Raw genomic sequence first — 26,078 nt, 5'->3', positions numbered from 1 at the left:
CTCCGTTAGTTGGCTAACCTCCCTCCGTGCTACTTTGATCTTGCCCTCTAGCCTCCTTCTCCATGGAGGGTACTGCCCCTTGTCGCTGTTCAACTTGTAGCCAAGCATCTCACTGATCACTGTTGCCGTATTGTAGATCAGCTTGTTAGTGTCGGTAATCGTGGTTGTAGGTATTGCCCGTAGTGCTGCATTAACATCATCTAGCAGACCTTCTGAGGGAACTTCACGTAATCTTGGTAACCGGCTACGGGGGATCCAGGTTTCAAGCTTGGCCATGATCCTATTTTTCAGGTCAGTTCCTCTCGCACTCAACGATCCTTCTCCTATCGCACTTGGGGCTATGTACCCAATCTCGGGTGGGGGTGATGATATCTCCCCCCTGACCTGGCGTCCTGACTCCTCCTTGCCGTAGCATTTGTGTTGTACCTCGTCAATCTCTAGCTGTAAGAGCAGTCCCTTCTTTCGAATGTTGGAACACTGAGCTACTAGTTGTTTCGCCGTCATTGTGGATGTTGGGTATCGAAGAATCCATAGGTCCGTCATCCTATTCATGTAGCCCCTTCCGCCGGGGTTACTTGCATAGTAGCATTCCAACAACGCCCTGTTTTCGTCTCTTGCCCACCGATGCCTTCTTGTTCCAGTAGCCCACTTTTCGTCAGGGTGCCCTGGTTCCTCAACACCTGACGCGGACCTTGTTGATCCGGGCTACGTCCGAGCCGGCATGCCTTCATATTTATCTGTCTCGCTCATATCTGCGGTAGGCTTGCTTAGCATAGGGGGTCTAGCCTTAGGACCCTTACTGGATACAGACGCCCCAGGCAGGAATCGAACTTGCGATCCTCTGTTCCAAAGGCGTGTAGTCTAACCACTACGCTATCCAGCTACATGGTGTCAGGAGTGGGATATATATATATATATATATATATATATATATATATATATATATATATATATATATATATATATGTGTGTGTGTGTGTGTGTGTGTGTGTGTGTGTATATATATATATATATATATATATATATATATATATACACACACACACACACACACACACACACACACACACATATACATATATACACATATATACACATATATACACATATACATATACACATATTTTTTCGATATTTTTTCGATACAAAAAAATGTTCATGCATTTTTAATTTGTCATTTATTAAAATTATAAATATATATTTTAACTCAAAAGTACAGTTTTTAAATTTAACCCTAACTCTTGTGCGTGTTTTTTATTTTGACAGCGAATGCGCACCTGCGGACCACTTATGTGCAGCCCTGGTTATTTAGCTCATCATATCGCAGCCACAGAAATTCTTTTGTCCATGAAACCATAAAGCTGCACTTTCTTTTTGCCTTATAGTCTAATTTGTCATAACTTCTCCGTTTTGTGGTAAGCTTTTCTTTGGCTGTCACTTCTTCACCCTGACCTGTCTTATTTGGCTCAGCAGAACTGAAATGCTTTTACACGCTCACTCACATAAGCTCAGCGATTCTCTGCGCGATCAACCTCTCACATTTGTAAGCTGCGGGAGATTTCACTTGTCATGTTTGCATAGTAAGCTAACGATTAATAAGACGATGTCAGAGGAATTGGTGCACAAATTATCATCACTCACAGATCAGTGCTGTCGCTCTCTATACACAGTTCGCACGATTGCAAAGTGAAAGCAAAAAAACAAGCGCAAATTCAAACGCGACTTCAATATGTCACATATTGACAGTGGCTCACCGATGCCAATGACATAATTACCCAGCTACATTTCTGAAAGAATGCAAAAGCATTGACATATATTTTTCCTACAATAGCCCGACGGGCAGGGAAGAGAAAGATTTTGGTAGCCCGACTGAAAAAAATCGCTAGCTCCAGGACGTCGGGCTAGCGATATTGCGAGCCCTGTATCTGATTGAGGAATCACTCATCTTTGGAAAAGAGAGTTTATTACAGAGAAATGGCTCTTTCCAAAATAAAAGCTATACTATCCGCTTCTTCTGGGCTATATTCTCAGCAGCATAAGGAGAATCATGTGCTAACAGCTGTCTAAATGACTCGGCTAAAGTTAGTAGCATGCTTGCTTTTTTTTGTCTGCTTCCACTTGTCTTTGCACTAGGATGATGTCGGCGTAAATGTGCAGTCATATTCGTTGTGTTTCCACTAGTGCTTTCAGGTTAATCTCGTTGAAATGACCTTAACGCCACAACACGGCAAATCTCCGTTAACGAGCTACCGCCGATCACTCCGTGCATGGGGCTAGACGGCCAACACGTTAACGAGCTAACTGCGCTAACACACTAGTTCACACCAATGTAATTGAGCATTGCATGGCACATCCAACATACTGTTTTACTTTAGTCCATGACTCGCTTACCTTCAGGGTCATACGTCACATGAAAACCAAAATAATTCCAAACGCCAGATCTGAATGAGGTTCAATTTGCCTGTTGCAAGTAGAGCTTAACTTCTGTCTCGCTAGCTTGCCCTGCGCTCTTCCTTCTGACTATGCTGTCTGTGTTGAGCGCTCAGTGGATCTGCGCTCGACAGTGCAGCCTAGGCGGAGTAGTCGAACACAGATTCACTGAGCGCTCAACACAGACAGCATCGTCAGAAGGAAAATTGATAAAAGAAATTACAAATGTTGTATTGTTCGATACATATGCGTACCGAACCGAAAGCACTGTATCGAACGGTTCAATATCGATACGAATATCGTTGCACCCCTAATAAATATAAATATATATTTATTTTAGTGGCAGCTTCTAATTTATTTTTCTTTTGTCTGGAGAGGAAAAACAAAAGATTTAATGACAAATCAATTAAAACAAACTGAAAATTCTTCAACACATCTTTTTGCTTAGAGAAAATATATTTTTAAATTGTGAAATGTGTGCCTTTTAGCAGGTCACTAAATGACTGAAACTGGGCTTTTCCTTCCCCATGAAAATGACCTTTGAGCAGAACCGTCTGCCATTCTTGTTATTCCTGTTATGTTCACTTGGCTTAGCTTAATAAATAAATAATTAACAAAACTGGCTAAAGTTTATTTTATTAAAATGCTGGTGAGTTTTCCATCCGTAACACTGCCTACCTTGTGAAGACAGGAAGCTGCGACTGAATGACTTGGACCCTGATTATAACGAGCAGCAGGGTGCTGATGACTAGAACAATGAGCTTCAGAAGAGTTTGCAGGACAGCATAGGGAAACCCATCTTTACCCTGCAGAACTTGCCATATCGTGTCCACCAGCATCGGCAATGTAAACTGAGAATGGCGAAAAAGACAGAAACAATCAACTTACCATCATCATGTAAAGCAATACCCATATGACATATACATTTATTCCAGGAAGCAACCTCTGAATAATGAAATCTATGCCTATAGAAGAAATAAAAAACAACAACAACAACAACAACATTATGAACACTCAAAGATAAAGCATTGATAGAAGACATGTCAAGATCTGAACAGTCCACTCTTGAAGTTGGTGCACTTGGTTCTAAGGGTCAAACTGTTTATAGCTTGATAACTGAGTGTGAGTATCTCCAAAGCAGAAATCTTGTGGTCAGCATGGGTAAATACAAAAAGCTGGATGACTGTGATACAGTGTGTGTGTGTGTGTGTGTGTGTGTGTGTGTGTGTGTGTGTGTGTGTGTGTGTGTGTGTGTGTGTGTGTGTGGTCAGATGTAGATATAATTTATGGAATGTTTTATGACACAAAAAGTTTCTGATCCTTACCCCCTGTGCAATAAAGATCTCGTAGACACAGCAGACACCAACAACCGTGATTCCCTGTTCCTTACACAGTGTTGCCGCTGCCACTAAAACTACTGTCAGAGCAATGGGAGGCCAAACTGAACAAAAGAAGAAAAAAACAAAAATATATATATATTAATATATACACATGACAACTTATTAACCTTGTAGCCACTGGTGCATTGGTAACTTAACAAATGCAACAAATTCTCTTGATCCATTATGAACATAAAAACCTCTGAGATGTCATATTAACGTCTCCATATAGCACCAGTTACAAGTTTAGAAACACTTTTGTCTTCAGTGATAATAAAACTGAACAGTAAAAGGTGGAAACCTCATAAAGAAGATTCTATAAAAAAGTAATTTGAACGATTGAATCCACTTTTTACTTCATAATTCTTGGTGTGTTATGTTAATAGTTTTATATTTTCAGTATTTGTCTAGACTGGGGAAATGGGAAAACTCATACATGTTAAATTGGGTTACTTTAATAGTTTGATTTATTGTGATACATATAAACAGAAGAATGATTAAAAAAAATAACATAACAGCTCACTGTGGATACAAGTTAAAAACCTGAGGCTACTGTTATAACCAATTACTTGATCTTGCATCTTCAGAACTAAATATTACTGCCTCAGTTATGTGTGTTCACCAGCAAACATGCAGGTCCAGACTCGCACACAGTGATATCTTCTTTGAAAACTAGAGCAATTTAAAAAAGGAAGTACCACAGATGAATACAACTGGACAACTGATACAAACTCAATATCTCAACAAAACAAACATTTTATCTCCTCCTCTGCTCCTAAGCTTTAGTGTTGAATAACTGCAGAAATTGTTTTTTTCCAGAACATTATGATGTTACAATAAAGTTTAAATTTGAACTCTTGGATACAAAATGCTATCACTTTCTAATTTTATCCAATAAAACATTTGACGGAAATTGTGTGCGTATTTACCAAATTCAACTGAATTCCAAATTTTAAGAGATTTCTTCCACGTGGTCTAGAGAAATTTGTTTTGGGAGACTGGTGAATACATACAGCTGCATCATCTAGAGGCATCTAGATGAGCATGGTAGGTGTAGCCATACTAAAAAGAAAGTACCCTCTGTTAGGGCTGGGCCATATCATGCCGTTCGCGGTATAATGTTGGGCAACGATAAGAAAATAAAATATCGCGATATAATATGGGTAAAATGCACATGCGCAGTGCCTTTGTTTTCATATGCACATGGTGAAAAAAAGCATGAATGAGAAGAGCGAAAGCAGATCGGTGAATGAAACAGATGAACCAGAACTGGTTTGTAAAAATGGTTCAACTTCAGTGGTGTGGAACTGGTTTAGCTTTCGTCCATCAGGCACACAACAAAGCACTATTTTTAGTAGAGCATGCTAGCGGGCCGTCGTTATTACCGTGTTTTTTGGAAAACAATGGCACACTTAAGATCAATCCTTTGATTTTTCTGAAAATCGACAGTGCCCCTTATAATCCCGTGTGCCTTATGTATGAATTCTGGTTGTGTTTACTGACCTCAAAACGATTTTATGTGGTACACGGCGCTCGAAAATCTGTCAAATGTTTTAGTAGGACTTTGCTAAGCTACGAAGCCGCACCGCTTGATGGATTGTCGGAGCATTACGTCTATCATAGGCAGGAGCCTCGCGGAGTGATACGTACTGTGCTTCAACATAATATTACTGTATTGTGTGTGTATAACCTCTTTTTAAGTTTTGTGGATATTATACATGGTTATGCTGAGGATATGTCGGCCAATTTCCACTGGAAATGCCTTTTGGTTTAACTGTCAGCAAGGAATTTGCATTTGCACCGTTACATTTTTATATAACTTTAATGCACATAAAAAACAACTGCTTAATAATAAAGTTGTAGAGTTGTAAAGTATTTTGTCTAGTGTCAATTATATCATTATCGCAAATTCTCAAATGTATATCGTGATAAATATTTTTGGTAATATCGCCCTGCTCTACCCTCTGTCATTTCCAAGGTTTTACATATCAGGACATCATAAAAACTGACCTAGTCTTAAAAATACAACCTGAGATGAATATTATACAGCGTCATTATTATTTAACAAAAACTTTCCAAAACATATGCAGAAGCTGTGTGTGAGAATCCAGACGCATCCCATAATTCAGCAGCTTTAGAGCTACCTTTAGCAGCAGCAAGTTAAAGTCATACAGAAAGCAATTACTTAATCAGTCTTTTACATAAGATAATTGAAGATTGCAAACACTCATTTATGCATAGCTCTTACCACAACATTTCAATCAGATTGAGGTCTGGACTTTGACTAGAGCATTGCAAAAGCTGGATTCATTTCTTTTTCAGCCATTCTGTTGTGAATTTGCTGCTGTACCTCAGCTCAATGTCCTGCGGTGTGACCCAATTTTGATTAAGCTTTAGCTGTCAGACAGAGGGCCTTTGACTCTTGAATACTTTGGCATATAGAGGAGTTCAATGACTGGAGAGTACCCAGGTCTGTGGCTGCAAAACAATCTTAAATTGTCACACTCCCATCGCTGTGCTTGACAGGCAGTATGGGGTATGTTTGCTGATTTGCTGTGGTTTTCTATATACAGCACTATGCATCATAACCAAACATCTGCACTTTGGATTTTTCCGTCTAAAGGACATTGTTCCAGAAATCTTGCGGTTTGATGCCACTTTGCAAACCTATGCTGTGCTGCCTGGGCTTTCTTCTAGAAACCATTCCAAACAAGCCACACTTGCTTCATCTTTTTCTAATTGTATTGTCATGGATTTGAACATCTAACTGACATGAGCTGGAGCGCTACAGTTTTTTGATGATGATCTTGGGGTAAATTTCCTGAGACATCGACTCCTGGGAAGATTGCATGTACATGAATCATCTTTCTTACTATAGAACTGTAGACTTCAAATTGCTTGGGAATAAAAAAATCTTTGCCAGATAGATTACAACAACAATTGCTTGCTTAAAGATCATTGCAGATACATTTTCTACTTGGCAATGACAGGCATGTATTCTACTCTAATACATGCCCGAGTGCTCAAGATCAGCAGACTACCAAAGATACTGCTTTTACACAGGTGGTAAAAACCTGCTGATGATCATTTAATCAACTGCATTTAATTATTACTCCCTTAGTTCGAATATAAGCAGCGAGAGTGCACTTTCACACACCACTTCCATATTTTGGCTTAATTTTGGATACATAAATAATGAAATATATCACAAGTTGTAGTATAGCTAAAGTTTTATTTACCTAATTTTAAGACCTGTTAACAATCAGGTCTGGATACATAAAACCTTATACTTGACAGATTTATTACCATGACTATAAGTAATAAGTAACACTGAACATTCCATATTAATTACCCTCAAAGGGAAGTGTTTATTTATATCAAAACATTGGTGGAAAAAAATTGGAAGTTAACACCCGAATAGCCAGGTGTTTGATCTTATCCGATCTGTTGCCACAACACTTCCACTGCCTCCATCTTGATTTTTTTGTATTTGCTTATTTTGGCAATTAAAATAATAAAATAATGTTAACAGACAACAGCATGTTGAAAATAAGTTCATACTTAACGACCCAGTAGATTTTGCACATGAGACAGAAATAAATAAAGGCCAGGGAAGAACATTATACTTACCAATGGAATGGTCTGGTCCAGTTGACTTTGTATACGCCAGGAAAGCAGCCAGAAGAAAGATTGATGAAAGAAGTTCAGCTCTGCCAACCACACCAGTGACCTGATGATAACAGTCGATCAACACAAGCGACCCAACCATAAAGATTTGGAAAGATGATTTCTTAAAATATACTTAAATGTTCATTGTTTGGTAATTCAAGTTGAAATGTAGATAAAAATTTCTGAAATAAGTTTGTAAAATAATACAGAAAAGTTTACTTTTCCTATTAGGAGATGCTATTCTATACCCATGCTACTTTGCCTCGACTCTGAAGCCACCACCACATGACCTCCATGTCTCAGACAACATATCTAATAACTCTGAGAACATTACACATGTGTCTTTGACTGGCACGAACCAGAGCTCATGGTCTAAGGCTCTAAAAATAAAAATAAAAAGTTCTGTTCAACCCAAATCAACTGATGGGGAAGCAATTATATGTAACATAGTCTCTCTGACAGCAACGTCTGTCATTTAAGTACATGATGACTGCCCTCATGCGGAAGAAATATCATTATTAAGTTCTTGGAAAGAGACATACTCTAAGAACATAAAGGTCCCACAAATAGTTCTACAAAGCACTCACTAAAAGAAGAGGGGATTGTTTACACTTTAAGAATTCAACTGGCATCATGAGAGGGCTGCAGCTTCCAATAAATAGGGCTTGCCATGAAGATTCAAAACAAGCACAGGCACTGTGCTCTGACTGACCTATTTGTCAACTGGTGGGAGAAGGAAAAAATGCTGGCAGCATTCAAGAGCCCCCTAAAATGTCTGATCAGTGCAATGTTACTTCAACAGAATCTTAGAAAGACTGATTACAGTTGGCTCAATTTCTTGAAAATATTCAAACTACAAATTTAACTTTCCATCTATACAGAGTTGGCAACTCCATCCATCCAGATGGATGGAGTTACAAATTAGATACAAATTATTTAGTGTCATTTGTATCTAAAGATGTTTGAAGATATATATAAAAAAAAACTGAAGTCTTCATTCAAAAAGACAGATCACCCCCCCCCCCCCAAAAAAAAAAAAAAAAAAAAAACCTACTGAAAAAGACATGGGACACACAGGCACTCTTTGTATAAGCTTATAATGTAGGGACCTTCAGTGCTTGAAGCATAATTCAAAAAACAAATGATCCGTTCAGTGAGAGATTCCAGACGGTGATAACATGAAGGGCATTTGCTGGACTAACACTAAAGGCTCATTTGTGAGGCAAATTGTTTCCATTCAAGAAGTCTGAAAGACTGTGCATAGATTAGAGAACATGATGAGGAAGATAGGAACAGTGATGCATGCTGTGTAACAGTAGCACTCCACACCCAAGAAGCAGAATGTTTCCTTTGTTTTTTTACTCTGGTCAAGGCCTGTCTGGTCATCAGTTCAGCTATGTTCAAAAGGATGAAATACAAGTCCTAATTGGGGAAGAGGCTTTTCAGACAGTAGAATGAGATAAAGTTCAAATAAACAATAAGCTAAAGGGTTTTGATTTCCTATTAAGTTCAATAAGCTTTGTGTTACAGACAACATCCATGATAAGCTATAATAACTATCTTTATATTTCAAGAAGGAAAAAAAATGGAAGCAAAAATTTTAAAGCATTTAAAGAATGTTAATGCAGCCTTAAATGACAACAGTAAAAACAGAGGTTTAATGTAACGTGTAGCACAAGTAAGTTAATGTCATGAGCATGAACAAAAGGGTTTACTTGAATAAGGTGGAGTTCCTTTTTGAGCAAGCCATAACAGGCAAGATGTGACAATTCAATTGCTGTTTATTGTCTGGTTCACTCTGACGCAATTTTAACAATCACTGAAATGCATTCAGATTGTATGCCACAGTGGACATGTTGGTGCAAAGCTAAGTTTCTGATTACTCTTAATGTCCTACAACGCTCCATAAAGACACAAAGTCTTTACATGTAAAAACTGTTTCTATATTGAAGTCTCTCTAACACCTTATTGCACATGTAGATTTTCAAACTTCAAATGATCTCTGACCCGTTCCTAATTTCTTTTAATGCTTTTGACTTAATTCATATTTGTATTAGATGACCTAAATAAATAAAACATTCCACTATTAAATTACAAACTCTAACAAAAATTTATCTAAACCTATCTGTCTCTATGTGGAAAAAAAAAAATTCCCCCCCAAAACCGAATAATTTGTTGTACCACCATTGTAGCAACTGTTTGCAAGAACTGGTTTTTTCCATCTAAAGGAATTTTAGCCCATTCTTCTATGCAGAATTCTTTTAATTCAGCCACATTTACAGTGCAGTGAAAATACTTCTACAGCACTATCAAGTGAATTGCTCAGCTTAAGTTGGAATATTACAGGGCTACTCAACGCATTTCACAAAGCCAACTTTCTTGTTTTAAAGGAAGAGTGAAGGTGCGGCTAACATTACTGCTTATTTGGTTTGCGGTACTAGAGATCAAGTGAGACATCCAGTGGTTATAATTTCTGTGGAAAACCCAGTGCTTAGCTAGGGCAGCTTAGCTGGCTATGTTACCTCATAGCGAGAAGGACCTAGCTTCCAGTTCAGTGTTAGCACATTGCATGCTTGTATGAGTTCTCTCCAGAGACCCTGGCTAGATCCCACTGTCCAAAGTTTTGAAACTCTGTACCAAAGACAAGCATATGTAAGTTTAACTGGCAATTCTAAATTGGCCAGAAGTGTTTATTTAAACTAGAACGGTTGTGTATCTGTGTTATCCCTGCAACAGATTTGTGAACCATCCATGACAGGTCGTCCATGATAGCCAAGTGGAATGCTTAGTTATACAAACCCAGACAGATGTTCCTAAAGTTTAAAAAAAAGTTAAAAAGTGACCTTGTATTCTATCTCATTTTTCCTAAAACTTTGCCTAACAAATGCTCATGAAAATGGTTAAAATAGCACATGAGAATGTTGAGGAAGTCAAGAGTTGGATTGCAGATGGGACTCAAGGACCACCTAACCAATGCCAATCATTTGCCTATAATTCCCAGTGGGTCTGTCCCATCCGGTGGAGCATAACTTGATGAGATTACTTTAATTTAGAAAGTGAAAGATAAATTAGGAGTATTTCCAGTTACTTCTCTCACTAATTTACACTTTTTCCATGGACTTGTACGTGAACATAATTCTCAATTAGGCCAAATTTAATTTAATAAAACACATTTTTTAACATTTGCTCACAAAGCAATTGTACACTTACAGCTTCAGTGTGAATGGGATGCACAGCAAACAGTAATGCTGCCACTAAGCTGGAAGTCTTGTCCAGGAACAATCGGCACACTCGCAGGAAAAGCACACATACAACAGCATGTAAAATGACATTGAGCAGGTGGTAGGAAGCTGCGCTGAGTTCACTGAAGAGGTAGTTCAGTCGAAAGGTGAGTACTGTCAGGGGTCTGTAAGATTTATGACTCCGTTCCTGTAGTGGGACACATGTTGAAGGTTTATTTCTTTCTAAATTACTTTGAGTAACGACAAATGACAATGAGACAAATTTGATCCATAATATAAAATTCTAAAGAGAAATTACATAATCCCGTATTGAGTTTGAGTCTTCTTAAAGCTTACCTCAGCCATGGGTGTTCCCCAGAAATCATTGAGAAAAAGGTTGTGGATTGGGGTTGATGGGCGCAGATCCTTGTTGTCAAGGATTGCTGAGACATCATCAAACACAAACCCGCATGACAAGCTGTTCCAGTAACACCCCACCACCAGTCCACTCAAAAGTAAAATCTCCTTCCATGACACAACAGCCATTGCTGACCAAAGCCTTCATTGATCACTGTGCAGGACAACAAAAAATTTAGTATTATTACAATTTTGATGGCATGACGATTTGTGAAATAGACACGTATGAGTTCAAACTTATTTCATCATTGGACACATATTTTCACTTATAGTGCAACTTTGTGATGTACGGTGTATGTAAACAAGTCTTCTTAGCCCGATTCCTCATCACAGCACCCAGTAAATTAAATAGCATGCAAGCATTACTTCTTAGAGTGTGCCTCCCTGGTTTGTAGATAAAGCTACAGAGTCAGATGTAACTGGAAATATAACAGCTAAATTATAGAACGAATAAAAGTACAAGTGAGTAAATTTGTGCTTATTTGTTGAAAAAACGAATAGTTACAGCTGGCAGCAAAAGCAAAGGAGGGCGTACTCCAACGCGCTGTCGTGGCCAGCTAATATTACTTGAGAGAATTAGCTACGAGAAATCGAACACCAGGTGTTTGATAAATGAAATTCAGTCGGCATTGTGACCAATCATTAATGGTTACATAATGGCACAAAAAGCCCAAAACAGCATGTAATGACAATTTCAGAGCCACCGTAGCTACAACATAACATTAGCTAACGATGAAGCTAAATTAGCGGCTACAGCTAACTACCTTGTCGCCTGTGTTTAGGCTGGATAAGGTGGGAAGAGAAGTAGCTTAGGTCTTTCTCACCGTGTCTATAACAGGGCTGGCAGTTGAGCTCATAAAACACACTTTAGCTGACAAAACGTAGACGGAATACACAGTTCATCAAGCGGCGTTCCATATGTGCTAAGTAGCTTTGGCGAATACCCACTATAACTTCCGGTGCAGAGGTGACCGCGCAAGTTGAACCTAGCCAAATTTGATGCTTTTTGTGGACTAACTGACGTAAATATGGACAGTACCGAGTTGCAAAACTGCGACGATACACTTTAATAACTTTATATTCACCGTCTCGCTACGGTTTAGTTAAGTTTCCGGGAACTTTACCGATTTTTTTGTAGTTTTCTTCTGGAGTAGCTTCATTAGCTAACTGTTGTTGTCAGCCGTAACCTAGCAGCCAATGCGTCTCTATTCTATAACCGTAAATTTAAGTGCCACATCGATGTTATATCAGTTCCTATTTAGCTAAGTCTTTTAAAAACACATCATGGCCAAGATGCCTGCAGCTCTTAATTGGGATAAAATGTTGAGAATTGACCCAGAAACCCTCAATGAACGCGACAAAGACGAAGTGGATAAGGTCTTCGATCTGTTAGTTTTGGTAATGGCCCGTCGATGACATTATGCTATTTACTTCTGGACAAGAAGCAATGTTTTATATTTTTTAATTTGCAAATTCCATCAGCTCACTGAATGTCTGTCTTTGATGGTCGATGGAATAAAGACAGACTATAGTCCTGCTCATATTATTTTGAGTATAGCAATCACTTGATGATTGGTCAACAATTATGTACTTATGTATGCTAAATTTTTCATGCCTTCGGTGACCATTGGATACAACACATAACAATCTAACTTATGCTGAAAGCTCTTGATGAATTTGCCGCATAAGCCTGAGTACTGCGATTGAACCTTGATCAGTCTTTGTACACCTCGTCATATTACACGTATAAATATAGATTGTTTTGGTCTAGGCAGTTGTGTCGTACAAGCATTGGTATTATGAGGTTGAATGACTCTACATTTGACTTTTCCCATGCAGACAGAAGAATGGGGTGTGAAGGATAAAGCTCCAGAGAACATTATTCAAGTCCTCAGGGTGTTTCAATCCCTCCTGAAGGTGTTCAGTTTTATTGTTTTTATATTCTGATCTCTCCCACGCACATCTGTGAACCAACATCTGTAATGTATTTTTAGGAAAGAAGAATATTCATAAAGGAGTCACACTACTGACCTTGGTGCTTTTACGTGTTTATGCATGAAATATTTCCTTTGAAATAATATTTGTTTCTCAACGTCTTCTCTACGTTTCTGTGTTAGATTAGAGATCGAGAACTTTCTGTTGCCTTCGACTTTATCGATGACATTGGTGTAAAACATGCTAGAAAAGGTTAGTATCATATAAAGTTTGTTAGACATTTTTCTTTTTTTGTCTGTGAGGTTAAAAAACAACATCTGCATTATTTTTCTGTGTTTTAGAAAAAGAACTATTGGCTAAAGTGTCACAGTTGGAACAAGAACAGAAGGTAAAACAAATCTAGTTTTTATTTATATATATATATATATATATATATATATTTAAAAACTGTATATGTTATTGCTTACACATTATATATTGGGCATTTTTGTTGATCTGCTGAACTGTTATTTCTTCACATGGTTGAACTCAACCATCATTATGAATGTTTATGTTGTTGATATCACTTTCTATGCTTATTTACTTCCTTTCAGCAGTGCCAACTCTTTCAGCCAATCATTGAACGTAACCCTCCTTATGAAGGGATTTGCTGTAGTGACCCCTAAGAAGATTACAGCTAATTCCTTGCGCACTCACAGAAATTGCTTATCGTTTGGAATTGTTAACCATTTTCAATTTTCCCAGGGTTGTGGATTGTCACTACTTATATTCTGGTTGTTTTTATGCCTTAAAACGTGAACAGAATGTTGTTTAACAACTTGGTCATGGAAATGAACACATATGAACAGATAAGACACTAAGAGATTTCTTTGTGGGGGTTGTTTGGGTGTGCATCTTGTCTCCTGTTTATACTACTCAGCTCCACAGCACTGTGCAGAACACCGGCTTTATTAGAGATCAGATTTGGCACCTTGAGACCCAGTTGGAGCAAAGGGAGAATGAGGTGACCCAGTTAAAGAAAGAAATGGGGAAGGAAAAGAAAACCAATGAGGAGGTATGAGCACTTTACTTGCCGTAGGTAGACTTGCAAATGTTAGCTTATTAGTTTGCACATGTTATGTTGACAAAGCGCTGGTAAAAAAAAAAAAAAAATATGCTGGTGAAAAGATTGAATGTTACGTTAAACTGAAAATATTTATGTATGGACAAATTTATATACAAAAACAACCAATACAAGAATACGATACAAATGGTTTGACTCATCTGTTGCTTTGCTAATCTTGTTTGACATTGTTTGCTTCCACCTTTCTATCGTTTTCTGATGGTTACAAGGCAACAACAGAACGCTTTCGATGTTTCTACATTGTAAAGTTGGTTTTGTCTTTCTAGTTGGTTGTGCAAGTAGAGAAGGCTGAGGAAGTCATCAAGAAGCTGAAAAGAGAGGTATTTGATAGTTGACATTACACTCATCATTTCATTTCATCCCTTGTTTAGTTATGATCCATTCGCACTTCATTTAAAACTTTTGTGTATTCATGCTTTACCTTCATTTTTTACTCATTATCTCCTTTTAATCTAGTCTTTTTTTCTGTCTCCATCTGTTCCGTGGTGTAGTTAGAAAAGCTTAAGAGGAAGGTAAGAAACAAAGGTAGTGTAGTTAAGTAAAATGAGGAATAGTTTGTAGGTTTTGTAGCAATATAAAGGTGTACATGAGGCTTTTTTGCATCACAGCTTTTTATAAATGTACATACAAAAAGTGAATAGGATGATGATAAGAAGTATATCATATGCAATATGAGATCCTTAACATAATGGAATTTTAGCAGAATTTAGGGTTTTTTAAAGGGTTTAAGTTTTGATTTTTGTGCACAAAGTGAACTTGACTAACCTGATAGATTATAAATTATAACACATTTTATATTTAATATAGCATAAGGTGACACCTTCTAGACTGTGTGTTTTCTTATAAACTATCATAGTAAAATCCATCGCTGTTCAAAGTATACTGAAAAGCAGGACAGGCTTGTATTTCAGGGGCTTCGAAAGTCAATTTAGTGTTTCCATATTTGTGAGTGAGCAGAGGAAATTTTATTTGGTTCATTTTCTGAACTGACGTCTGTGTTGCCGCATCACATCAGAATGAGCAGCTCCAGCAGGATGTGGACTTTTATCGCGGAGAGCTGGACCAGAAAGAGCCTATGTCTTCAAAAGATGAGAATGCTGAGACTCAGAGGAAGCTCAACCTTGCCAACCGCCAGCTTTACCAATGTTTAGAAGACCTGCAGGTACTGAAAATCTGTTTGTTTACTATAAAATCTGGTCAACTAGGCAACAGACTATTTTGTGCCAAGCTTGGCAATGGTGCCATGTATCGGATGCCCAAGGCCATCTTACGCTGCCTCATACATGCAAGATTAGTGCTGTTTGTAATTGTTAATTAAGACCTTTACTGCATATATTTATGGCTTTCATTTTTTGTTATTACATACTCTTTGTACTGCTGATTGATGTGTCTTAGACTACGCCCCCTAAAATGATGTTTATTGAATTATATTGTGTTTATTAGCGAGCAGAAGATGAAAACACACATCTGAAGACTGAGAATATGCAGATGCAGAGAAGCCTGGAGGAATCTGTGAAGGAGATGGAGAAGATGACGGATGAGTACAATAAGTTGAAGATTGTGGTGCAGCAGACTGACTCCATTATGGACCAGCTTAGGAAGGAGCGAGATCATACAAAGCTTCAAGTAAGATCCTTCTCTTCCCATATGGAAAAGATATATATAAATCTTATAAACTTGTATGAAAAGCATACAAGAGTGAAAACACATATAAGATCCATTGAAACATTATATAATGAAACTTGTATGTTTGGTATACTTACTAAAAAAATATATGAAAGTAATGAGAAAGTGGCCACTTTCATGAGTAAATCATATATGTTTTTACTATTTCTTTTCCATATGGGTTCACATACTGTTTTTTTAATGGAGATAAGTTACCTGAATCCATTTATTATGTCACACTCTGCAATTTTTTAAGCTGATAAAATAATGTTTGAGTGCAAGGTACAGAATCATGGCTCCACTTTTTATGTGCAGGTCAGAGAGTTAACAGATAAGATTCATAGCATGACTGAAGAGAACGACCCTATTATGGCAGCTGTCAATGCCAAAGTGGAGGAGTGGAAGGTAAGCATTTAAACTTACTCTCCAAAGGGCAAGTTTTATTTGTTTAGTTTATTTCCTTTAAGCAGGTGCATTCAAGGAAAAACCTGCAACCTTAACCCTTACACCAAGGGGCTTCTGGTGCCTCTGTTAATCTTCACTTCTCCGCTTAAAACAAAGGATCACTGAACATTAATACTAATATTGATTAATACAACATTTACCTATGGGTATCCCTACATATGGGACTTCACTGCCTCTTCACATAGTTTAAAACTACAACCCAAATTGTAGAAAAGACTTACAAATCTCATTGATCGATGTTTTACTCACAGTAGAACACAGAAAACATATCAAATGGTTAAACTGAGAAAATGTAACACTCGGAAATAAGGCAATTTTGAACATGTTGCAAAATATTAGACAGGCCTATATTTACCACTGTGTAACAGTCATTTTCATAAACATCTGATAATTGAGAAGACCAGTTCCTGGACTCTGGGAAAGTAATATTGTCTCATTTTTCTCTGATAGAGGATTCTAGCTGTTTTACAGTTAACAGCAGTTTATTTTCTCATTTCATAATGAGCCAAATGTTTTTGGCTGGTAAAAAATCGTTCACTCTTTGGAGTCTTCAACTTCAAAGTTATAACAGATGAAGTATGGGGCTTAGCATTGTCTTGCTGAAATGTGCAAGCCCTGTGTTGCTCTATATTTTTTTTAATGCGGTGCTGTCTGTGGGGCTGAAGATCAGAGGCACCCAGTACTGGTATTCAGCCGTCTCTTCTGGATTTCTCCAAATTTTCTGAATCTTTTGATGATGGTATGTGCTGTAGATATTTAAAGTATTTAAACATTTTTCTGACTTCCACAATTTTTTAGACAGACGGGTGAAGATCTTGCCCATCTTTATTTCTGAGAAACTTTGCCTCTATAAGATGCTCTTATAATAGTCTGGTGTCTCACTGACCTGTGGCCAGTTAACCTAGTTAGCTGCAAAATGTCCCTCCAGATGTATCTTTTTGGTACCATTTCAAGTTTTTTGTTGCACTCATCCCACCTTTTTAAACATGTGTGCTGCAATTGAATTCAAAGTGAGTTTCTATTTTTCGGGAAATACTAAAATGTCTAACTTTAAACATTTGATATGTTTTCTGGTGAATGAGATATGGGTATGTGAGCTTTGCAGATTCTGTTTTCATTTAAAGTTTGAACAGCATCCTAGCCTTTTTGAAATTGTGATTGTGAATAAATACTTTAGCTATGAATCTTTCATCTGTTTTATCTGGTTCTTACAGCTGGTACAGTGTTCTCAGGTTTCAAAGTCTCACCTTTACTTTTCCAAGAACACTGCTTGTCAATGTGGCCAGATTGCTCAGTCTTTCTCTTCTCGCACCATTGAACCTTCTTCTTGAAGGCATTGTCCATGTGGGCACCTGCAAATTTCAGTCACTGAGTTCATCACTGAGTTTTGTTAAACTATTCTACAGGACTAACATGAGTTTACTTTTGTTGTTCCTGATAGCTAGTGCTGTCTGGGAAGGACGATGAAATTTTGGTGTACCAGCAGATGATTCGTGACTTGAGGGAAAAGCTGCGTTCAGCACAGCTGGACTTGGACAAAAGCAACATTCTGGCCTTGCAGCAGGTCTGTTCAAAAATAGGGATGAAATAATCTCATTTGTGTATAAACATTTCTGACTTTCATCTCCTGCCATTGTGGTGCACTGAATGTAGGTGATTGTGTAATCATGGCGACAGTTTTGTTTACGTGAACACAAAAACCCGAGCTCAGCATAGGAATGCAACTTTTACCTTATCTTAAAAGTGATTTGGGGACGTTTTATAACACATTTCACCACAGACTTTGTTATTAATGGATCTGAGTGTTGTGCTTGGATATACATCTATGTTATTTTATGTCACCTTATCATAGAAAAGATTTTTATTTTACCCACATTTTTTTCTGAGGACGTTTGCTTAAATAGAAAGAAAAGCATACTTTTACTTCACTGTTGCCAAAAAAGTAAAACTAAAACAAAACAGTTTGTTACAGATATAATTCTTATCAACCTTATATGCATAAATAAAATACTGTGATAAAATAACCCTATGTACATCTTAAATGCTCGGGGGGGGGGGGGTCATTGTTTATACGTTTATTTTTATTCTTTGGAACAGGGGCATCCTAATTTGGAGGTTATAGTCATATCTTGTTTTCCACCTATCTGTATCTATGTGTATGTCATGTTTCTTCTTTTGGTTCTCTCTCTTTGCCCTGTCTTTACATATAAATCTATCCTTCCTTCCATGTCTCTTGCTGCCCTGGGTCAGGTCATATATGAGCTCTGCGCTGTAAGTTTCATCCATCGTGGGCCTCTTATCTTGTAACCTCCCGTTGTTTTCGGTCCATAACGTTCTCCAACAATGAATGTGTAAATATTTATGTGTGCCACAGCTGTGTAAAATGTGTCTAACATTGAAATCCTGATAATTCTGTGTTTTGTGTTGTGTTGTGTTTTGATTTTGTGGTGAATATCCTAAAGGTTGTCCAAGAGCGTGATAATCAGATCAAGATGCTGAGTGAGCAGGTGGAGCAGTATACAGGGGAAATGGAGAGGCACACCCTACTTATTGAGGAGCTAAAGACATCTACGAAGAAAGACAGAGGTTTATACATCCCTGTTTAATTTATCAAATGTTGTTCATTAGCCTCTCTTCTGACAGTTGTTGATTGCAGACATTTGTAGTTACGGGGGAATGCCCAAAAAGAGCAAACTGTAGACCAACAGGTTAAGTTAACCTTAAAAAAATACCAAACATCAAAATATAATCATCATAAAAGATATATGTTCTGAATATATCTGAATTTTTGAGATAGATGTTTTGGTTTTATGTTGTTTTTTTTTGTTTGTTTGTTTGTTTTTTTACATTTTTGAGATTCATGATTAAACTAAAATTTAAACTGTTTAAATTAGAACTGATAAAACATGGTTGCATGCCTAAGAAGGTAAATGGCTCAGAACTTGCAGGTGCCACTGAGCAGTTTATGTATTTTAATGTGAGTCAGATTTTTCCCAAGTGTTTTTTTTTTTTTCTTTAAACAGAGCAAGGGATTTTGGACATAACATTTCTTAGCATATTAGCTTTTTGGATTTTTTTTTTTGTTACCAGTGTCAGTGTTATTAGCCCCCAAAAAACTGACCTTTTAATGAGACATAGGAGAAACCACAAACCACTGATGTGCAATGAAGAGCTTAAAGCTTATGCTCAAAGCTTGTAACATCGAGTTAAAACTGAGTGTCATCATCAGTGTTTCCAAGTATCAAGAACTGGAGTAATCATCAAGAATTCCAAGGAGTTGCCACAAAGCCTGGAAGTGAAAAATTTCAAAGAAAGAAAACTAGTGAGAAATGTGCTCAGACATACAGTGGGGCAAAAAAGTATCTAGTCAGCCACCGATTGTGCAAGTTCCCCCACCTAAAATGATGACAGAGGTCAGTAATTTGCACCAGAGGTACACTTCAACTGTGAGAGACAGAATGTGAAAAAAAAAAAATCCATGAATCCACATGGTAGGATTTGTAAAGAATTTATTCGTAAATCAGGGTGGAAAATAAGTATTTGGTCAATAACAAAAATACAACTCAATACTTTGTAACATAACCTTTGTTGGCAATAACAGAGGTCAAACGTTTACTATAGGTCTTTACCAGGTTTGCACACACAGTAGCTGGTATTTTGGCCCATTCCTCCATGCAGATCTTCTCGAGAGCAGTGATGTTTTGGGGCTGTCGCCGAGCAACACGGACTTTCAACTCCCGCCACAGATTTTCTATGGGGTTGAGGTCTGGAGACTGGCTAGGCCACTCCAGGACTTTCAAATGCTTCTTACGGAGCCACTCCTTTGTTGCCCCGGCGGTGTGTTTTGGATCATTGTCATGTTGGAAGACCCAGCCTCGTTTCATCTTCAAAGTTCTCACTGATGGAAGGAGGTTTTGGCTCAAAATCTCACGATACATGGCCCCATTCATTCTGTCCTTAACACGGATCAGTCGTCCTGTCCCCTTGGCAGTAAAACAGCCCCATAGCATGATGTTTCCACCCCCATGCTTCACAGTAGGTATGGTGTTCTTGGGATGCAACTCAGTATTCTTCTTCCTCCAAACACGACGAGTTGAGTTTATACCAAAAAGTTCTACTTTGGTTTCATCTGACCACATGACATTCTCCCAATCCTCTGCTGTATCATCCATGTGCTCTCTGGCAAACTTCAGACAGGCCTGGACATGCACTGGCTTCAGCAGCGGAACACGTCTGGCACTGCGGGATTTGATTCCCTGCCGTTGTAGTGTGTTACTGATGGTGACCTTTGTTACTTTGGTCCCAGCTCTCTGCAGGTCATTCACCAGGTCCCCCCGTGTGGTTCTGGGATCTTTGCTCACCGTTCTCATGATCATTTTGACCCCACGGGATGAGATCTTGCGTGGAGCCCCAGATCGTGGGAGATTATCAGTGGTCTTGTATGTCTTCCATTTTCTGATGATTGCTCCCACAGTTGATTTTTTCACACCAAGCTGCTTGCCTATTGTAGATTCACTCTTCCCAGTCTGGTGCAGGTCTACAATACTTTTCCTGGTGTCCTTCGAAAGCTCTTTGGTCTTGGTCATGGCGGAGTTTGGAGTCTGACTGTTTGAGGCTGTGGACAGGTGTCTTTTATACAGATGATGAGTTCAAACAGGTGCCATTCATACAGGTAACGAGTGGGGGACAGAAAAGCTTCTTACAGAAGACGTTACAGGTCTGTGAGAGCCAGAGATTTTCCTTGTTTGAGGTGACCAAATACTTATTTTCCACCCTAATTTACGAATAAATTCTTTACAAATCCTACCATGTGGATTCATGGATTTTTTTTTTTCACATTCTGTCTCTCACAGTTGAAGTGTACCTCTGGTGCAAATTACTGACCTCTGTCATCTGCTGCTTTTTAATAACAACCGCACACACACACACACACACACACACACACACACACACACACACACACACACACATATATGCATAATTACAATTACATTTGTCATTTGTTCTTGAAGGCCTCCCACCTACCTTACAGCAGAAGAAAATGGAGGGGCTGAAGTTAAGGCTAGAAGCTGCAGAGACAAGAGCAACGGAAGCAGAGCATGCGGTAAAACTAGCAGAAGCTCATGCTGAGGAAAAAGACAAAGCACTTATTGAGGCTTCAAACCGCTTGAGCCAATATGAGTCTGTAAGTCTGCAAACATATTTTTTGTTCCTCATTTTTTTCTGTTTTATTTTGGCTTTCAGTAAAATGTTTGCAGCCAAATTAAATTATTTGTGACTTAATTTCCAGGAATTGATGCATGTGATTTTTTTTTTCCTTTCCCCATCCATCCTCACTTTTAATAGAGACATTGAAATGACAATGTGACTATGGTGTGATCCACGTGCTTTTTTTGGTCTACAAACATGGTGTTTGTTTTTCACCATGCCAAATCACATCCTGATTTCCACAAAAAGCATATGAGTTAAAAACAAGGAAAAAAGACATTTAGACAAGACTTGCTTTTTGGTGAATGAAACACTTTGAACAACAACTTGGTTTCTGTTTTACAGGGCACTTATGGCCTGGAAGCAGCCATTGCAGAGATCAAAGAGTGTAAAAATCTAATTAGAGAGAGAGAATGTGAGGCAGAGGCCATGACCAAAGAGATCAACCAGCTTGAGATGAGAATCAATGACCTCATGGACGAAAACGAAGGTTTTAGAGAAAAACTAGGTCAGATGTTTTTTTTTTTTGTTTTTTGTTTTTTAACTTGAATGGTCACATTGCTCAGTATATTTAGACAACACTCACTGACGTGGAACTATAAAATTAATTTAGCTTTTGTTTATACTGATCTTGACTCCGAAGGTCTGGAACCAAAGCAGGAAGTGGATCTGACAGAGTTTAGGCGTGCCACAGATCTCAGACAGCGCCGGTACAAAGCAGAAAACCAAGTGCTCACCAAAGAGGTATAGTGGGAATTATACTGGTTAAAGCCAATATTTTTATATGTAATTTTGCTCATGAGCGTCTTCTACTAACACCCTGATTATTTTCTAGATTGAACGACTTGAAGAGGAAAGACTGGAATTAAAGAAACAAATCAGACGCATGGTGAAGGAAAGAGGTGACATTAAAATCACTCGGTTTAATTCCACAGATTGTTCCTTTAAAAAGTATATTTGTATATCAGCAACTCTTTTCACCCATTCTGAAAAGCTCATGTGTAGTTGGTTCACCACATCTATCGTGTAAGGCAGGGGTCGGCAACCTTTCTGATGATGAGTGCCATCTAAAATTTTATCAGAAGTCAGTGTGCCATATGATTGCATTAGCAATAAATGTAATAATGCTCTATATGAACAGTTACACACTATATAGGACCACTTTATAGAATTATATTTGTTCGCAGATGTTGGCAGCTATCAGTGAATAGTTATCAGCTATTTTGAAACAAAAAAAAGACACTTTTTATCCATAACAAGAACTCCATAACAGCAAATGAACTGTACAACAGAAAATGTGTGTTTGTTAATACAGGGATACACATGTTAATGTGATCTCTCGTCTCCCACTCAGAGACACAGGTCTCTGTGTGTCCAGCATTCAGACGGCTACCTGAGGACACTCATGTGAGAGAAAATCTGTTCACACAGATATGTAGAGCCAAGTACTCTCAATAAGGCCTCTGCAATGTTCTGAAGACAGTTAAACTTGTCAGGTAGTGATGTCCAGCAGGTGAAAATATAAGCTCCATGAACACGCACAGTTGTGGATTCCAGCTGCGTTTGTAGTTCTGCAAACTTTGACCCCCACAGAGTCGAGCTTTTCAGTTCAATCAGCTGTATTTCTATGTCCTCTGTCCAGCCAGTTAATGCGAGACAAATTTAGCTGCTCATTAAAGCTTTCTGGTTTGATCAGAAAAGAAAACATTGGTCCATACATCTGAAAGTCCTGAAAACGCATTGTGAATTCTGTCTTGAGTCTACGGCTGTATTGGTGTATTTCTGCGGTGCTGATGCTGCGCTGAGCGGACAGCTCCTGAAGCATTTCAGAATCAGAATCAGAATACTTTATTAATCCCGAAGGAAATTTGAAGTGTTGGAATGTGGAAATTTCAACATCGCTTGAAAAAACTGCCAGCTAGCCACATCCCTGTTATTTTTAGCCAACTATAAGTTGAATCTGGTAGTTGGGGTTGTTAGCTAAAATACCGTCATTAAGAATTGGCACAACTATGCGAGCTCATTTGCGATGTGCACCACTGGCCTGGCCAATAATTTTTTAATGCACCTTCTCAGATTAATTCACTGTGCGTTGTGCGCCGTGCCATCAGTTAACCCAGCTGGCGCACGTGCCCAGGGTTGCCGACTCCTGGTGTAATGTCTCCACAAACAGGCACATAGGCCTCAGTAAGGAGCCTTGTCCACTATGTTAATGTGAAATTTATGTCTCTCAAATCCAGTTGTCCCCTATTATATACACAGACATGAAACCTACAACACTCCTTTAAGGTTCCCGGTCAGACCAAACTCATTTTCATCCTTTTGTGACACTTGCTGTCAGTTTTAATGGAAGGGACATATGAACACATTGGCCCGATGATATCTTTTCCTTGCAGGGTTTTTCCACCTAAAATGTATTTGTTTGAACCAAATCTATTGGTTTAGCTTGTACAAAAGGAAGACATTTAGCTATTTTTCTCCTGACTTCTCTTGAATTTTGAGTTTTGTTTCAGACATACATTTTAAAAAATGTTGCTCTTAATCAGCTGTGTCTACAGGGATTCCACAGTCAAGCTTACTGCTGGAGGAAGATGTTAGACCGAGCAGGGCGGCACAGCTGTCGCTCAATCAGAGTGGCATGTACACAGATGAAGAAACCAGGCGCAAAGTAAGACTCTCAGTAGTGACATCACCTCTTGCCACCTGACTTAGTGCCCTATATTAAAAAAGAAACATTCTCATCAAACAAACTAAGTGAGAATTATAATTTTATTTCATATTATTCAGTGAAGAATGCACCCTTTGTTGCATATTGCTTCCCATGGAATACCATGGTATACCATGGGAAAGGGTTATGTCAAAGTTTTCAGGGTTTTTAATTTGAAACGTTACGTTAACACTGCATTTCAGAATGAGTACCTTGAAAAAGAGTTAAGCAAAAAGGAGCGAGAGCTGGAACTTCACCGGACCCAGTTTCAGGTCAAATGTAAGTGTAGTCCTGCTCTGACTTCCACTTAAAGTTCACACAGATGTTTTTACACTTGAGTCACTGTAGCATCTGTACATTATGTAATGAGACGATGATCAATGCAATATATACTGTATTGCCAAAAGTATTCACTCACCCATCCAAAAGATTGAATTCAGGTGTTCCAATCACTCTTAGGCATAAAGACTGCTTTTACATATGTTCATGAAAGAATGGCTCGCTCTCTGGAGCTCAGTGAATTTTAGTGTGGGACCGTGATACAATTGGCAGATTGTGATTGGCAATCCATAATCTGATGTATGAGTCTAGGTTTGGCGGTTGCCAGGAGAACAGTACTTGTCTGACTGCATTGTGTCAAATGTCAAGTTTCAAATCTGGTGGAGAGGGGATTATGGTGTGGGGTTGTTTTTCAGGAGTTGGGCTCAGCCCCTTTGCTCCAGTGAAAAAAAAAACTCTCAATGCTTCAGCAAGACATTTTGGACAATTTCATGCACCCATGCAGTCTTGTGGGAAGAGTCTGGGGACGGGCCCTTCCTGTTCCAACTTGACTGTGTACCAGTGTACAAAGCAAGGTCTGTAAAGACATAGAAGAACAAGTTTGGTGTGGAAGAACTTGACTGGCCTGCACAGAGTCCTGACATTAACCTGACAGAACATCTTTGGGATGAATTAAAGGGGAAGCTTCTGAAAGAATGGTAAAAAAATTCCCATACACACTCCTAAACCTTACGGAAAGCCTTCCCAGACGAGTTGAAGCTCTTACAGCTGCAAAGACATCACATTAAACCCTTTGGATTAAGAATGAGATCCCACTCAAGTTCATTTGTGTGTGTGTGTGTGTGTGTGTGTGTGTGTGTGTGTGTGTGTGTGTGTGTGTGTGTGTGTGTGTGTGTGTGTGTGTGTGTGTGTGTGTGTGTGTGTGTGTGTGTGAAGGCAGACAAGCGATTACTTTTGGCAATATAGTGTATTTAAAACATTTTTATCTGAATGATTTATCTCTGGGGTACTGCTTCCCCATTGTTATTCATTCCTGTGCATGAACTCTTAGTGGAAGAACTTTCAAAGGTGAAAAAAGATCTGGAGGCTGCTCTGAAAGATGTCCTTCAAGCAATGAGGATTAATCAAGAGGCTGTTTCTGTTCCTAATCTGGAAAGGTTGGCCAATGTAAGTATGCATGAAAACTGATGTGAAACAGTGCTTAGTTTAAGACGACATTTGATTAATAGATAGTGTTTTTCAACGTGTTTCACACGGGCTCACTTTACATCATGCCTTTACACGTAGATAAGCTGAAAACTATGGACTTTGTCACTCGTCTGCATTTTACCGTTGACCTTGTCATTTGATGAAACACAGGGTTTGCCTCATAGCAACCTGATAAACAAATGTGGTTAGCTTCAAAGAAAAAGGCAAGAAAGCCATGCAACATACCAATCAGCAAGGAAGTAGCAGATGCTAGCACACACCAAACACATGAAAATCAATCTTGGATAGTGGCATAAATGTATTTTTATCCTCTACAACTGTTGCATCGAGGATTTGAGAATAGCTGGGGTTTTTTGGGGGTGGCAGTAAAC

At 38.5% G+C, this 26,078-nt stretch overlaps 2 protein-coding genes across 11 annotated transcripts in view; one reads left to right on the top strand and one right to left on the bottom strand.

The window, feature by feature from the left end:
• Nucleotides 1-12,367, bottom strand: part of tmtc3 (transmembrane O-mannosyltransferase targeting cadherins 3) — a 36,883-nt gene extending 24,516 nt beyond the window's left edge. Inside the window, exons 1-6 of one of the 3 annotated variants that reach the window (XM_004564446.4) lie at nucleotides 12,241-12,367; nucleotides 11,057-11,270; nucleotides 10,689-10,907; nucleotides 7,440-7,539; nucleotides 3,756-3,871; nucleotides 3,109-3,281 (exon numbers count right to left, since the gene is read on the bottom strand). In XM_004564446.4, the coding sequence (XP_004564503.1) occupies nucleotides 3,109-3,281; nucleotides 3,756-3,871; nucleotides 7,440-7,539; nucleotides 10,689-10,907; nucleotides 11,057-11,245 (797 nt within the window). In that variant the 5' untranslated portion in view covers nucleotides 11,246-11,270; nucleotides 12,241-12,367. Of the gene's footprint in view, nucleotides 1-3,108; nucleotides 3,282-3,755; nucleotides 3,872-7,439; nucleotides 7,540-10,688; nucleotides 10,908-11,056; nucleotides 11,271-11,880; nucleotides 12,101-12,240 lie in introns of those variants that run through there. The other 2 variants (XM_076886134.1, XM_004564445.5) reach the window with 2 other exon arrangements.
• A 7-nt stretch (nucleotides 12,368-12,374) lies between these two features.
• Nucleotides 12,375-26,078, top strand: part of cep290 (centrosomal protein 290) — a 40,597-nt gene continuing 26,893 nt past the window's right edge. For 4 of the 8 annotated variants that reach the window (XR_013099402.1, XM_076886133.1, XM_076886128.1 and 1 more), the window contains exons 1-20: nucleotides 12,375-12,514; nucleotides 12,956-13,033; nucleotides 13,234-13,303; nucleotides 13,393-13,439; nucleotides 13,971-14,105; nucleotides 14,441-14,494; nucleotides 14,666-14,686; nucleotides 15,190-15,336; nucleotides 15,618-15,800; nucleotides 16,155-16,244; nucleotides 17,746-17,868; nucleotides 18,555-18,575; nucleotides 18,767-18,890; nucleotides 21,317-21,489; nucleotides 21,858-22,020; nucleotides 22,156-22,256; nucleotides 22,348-22,414; nucleotides 24,059-24,180; nucleotides 24,423-24,498; nucleotides 25,550-25,665. Coding sequence is in view for 7 of the 8 variants with exons in the window: in XM_076886133.1 (XP_076742248.1) it covers nucleotides 12,401-12,514; nucleotides 12,956-13,033; nucleotides 13,234-13,303; nucleotides 13,393-13,439; nucleotides 13,971-14,105; nucleotides 14,441-14,494; nucleotides 14,666-14,686; nucleotides 15,190-15,336; nucleotides 15,618-15,800; nucleotides 16,155-16,244; nucleotides 17,746-17,868; nucleotides 18,555-18,575; nucleotides 18,767-18,890; nucleotides 21,317-21,489; nucleotides 21,858-22,020; nucleotides 22,156-22,256; nucleotides 22,348-22,414; nucleotides 24,059-24,180; nucleotides 24,423-24,498; nucleotides 25,550-25,665 (2,025 nt within the window). In the remaining variant the exon portion in view is untranslated. The remainder of the gene's footprint in view (nucleotides 12,515-12,955; nucleotides 13,034-13,233; nucleotides 13,304-13,392; nucleotides 13,440-13,970; nucleotides 14,106-14,440; nucleotides 14,495-14,665; nucleotides 14,687-15,189; nucleotides 15,337-15,617; nucleotides 15,801-16,154; nucleotides 16,245-17,745; nucleotides 17,869-18,554; nucleotides 18,576-18,766; nucleotides 18,891-21,316; nucleotides 21,490-21,857; nucleotides 22,021-22,155; nucleotides 22,257-22,347; nucleotides 22,415-24,058; nucleotides 24,181-24,422; nucleotides 24,499-25,549; nucleotides 25,666-26,078) is intronic. The other 4 variants (XM_014409097.3, XM_014409096.3, XM_076886129.1 and 1 more) reach the window with 3 other exon arrangements.

This window comes from Maylandia zebra, linkage group LG7, assembly GCF_041146795.1.
Source record: "Maylandia zebra isolate NMK-2024a linkage group LG7, Mzebra_GT3a, whole genome shotgun sequence".
In the NCBI taxonomy this organism is placed as follows: Eukaryota; Metazoa; Chordata; class Actinopteri; order Cichliformes; family Cichlidae; genus Maylandia; species Maylandia zebra.
The sequence above is the reverse complement of the archived record's forward strand: the minus strand, read 5'-3'. Positions and strand labels throughout refer to the sequence as shown.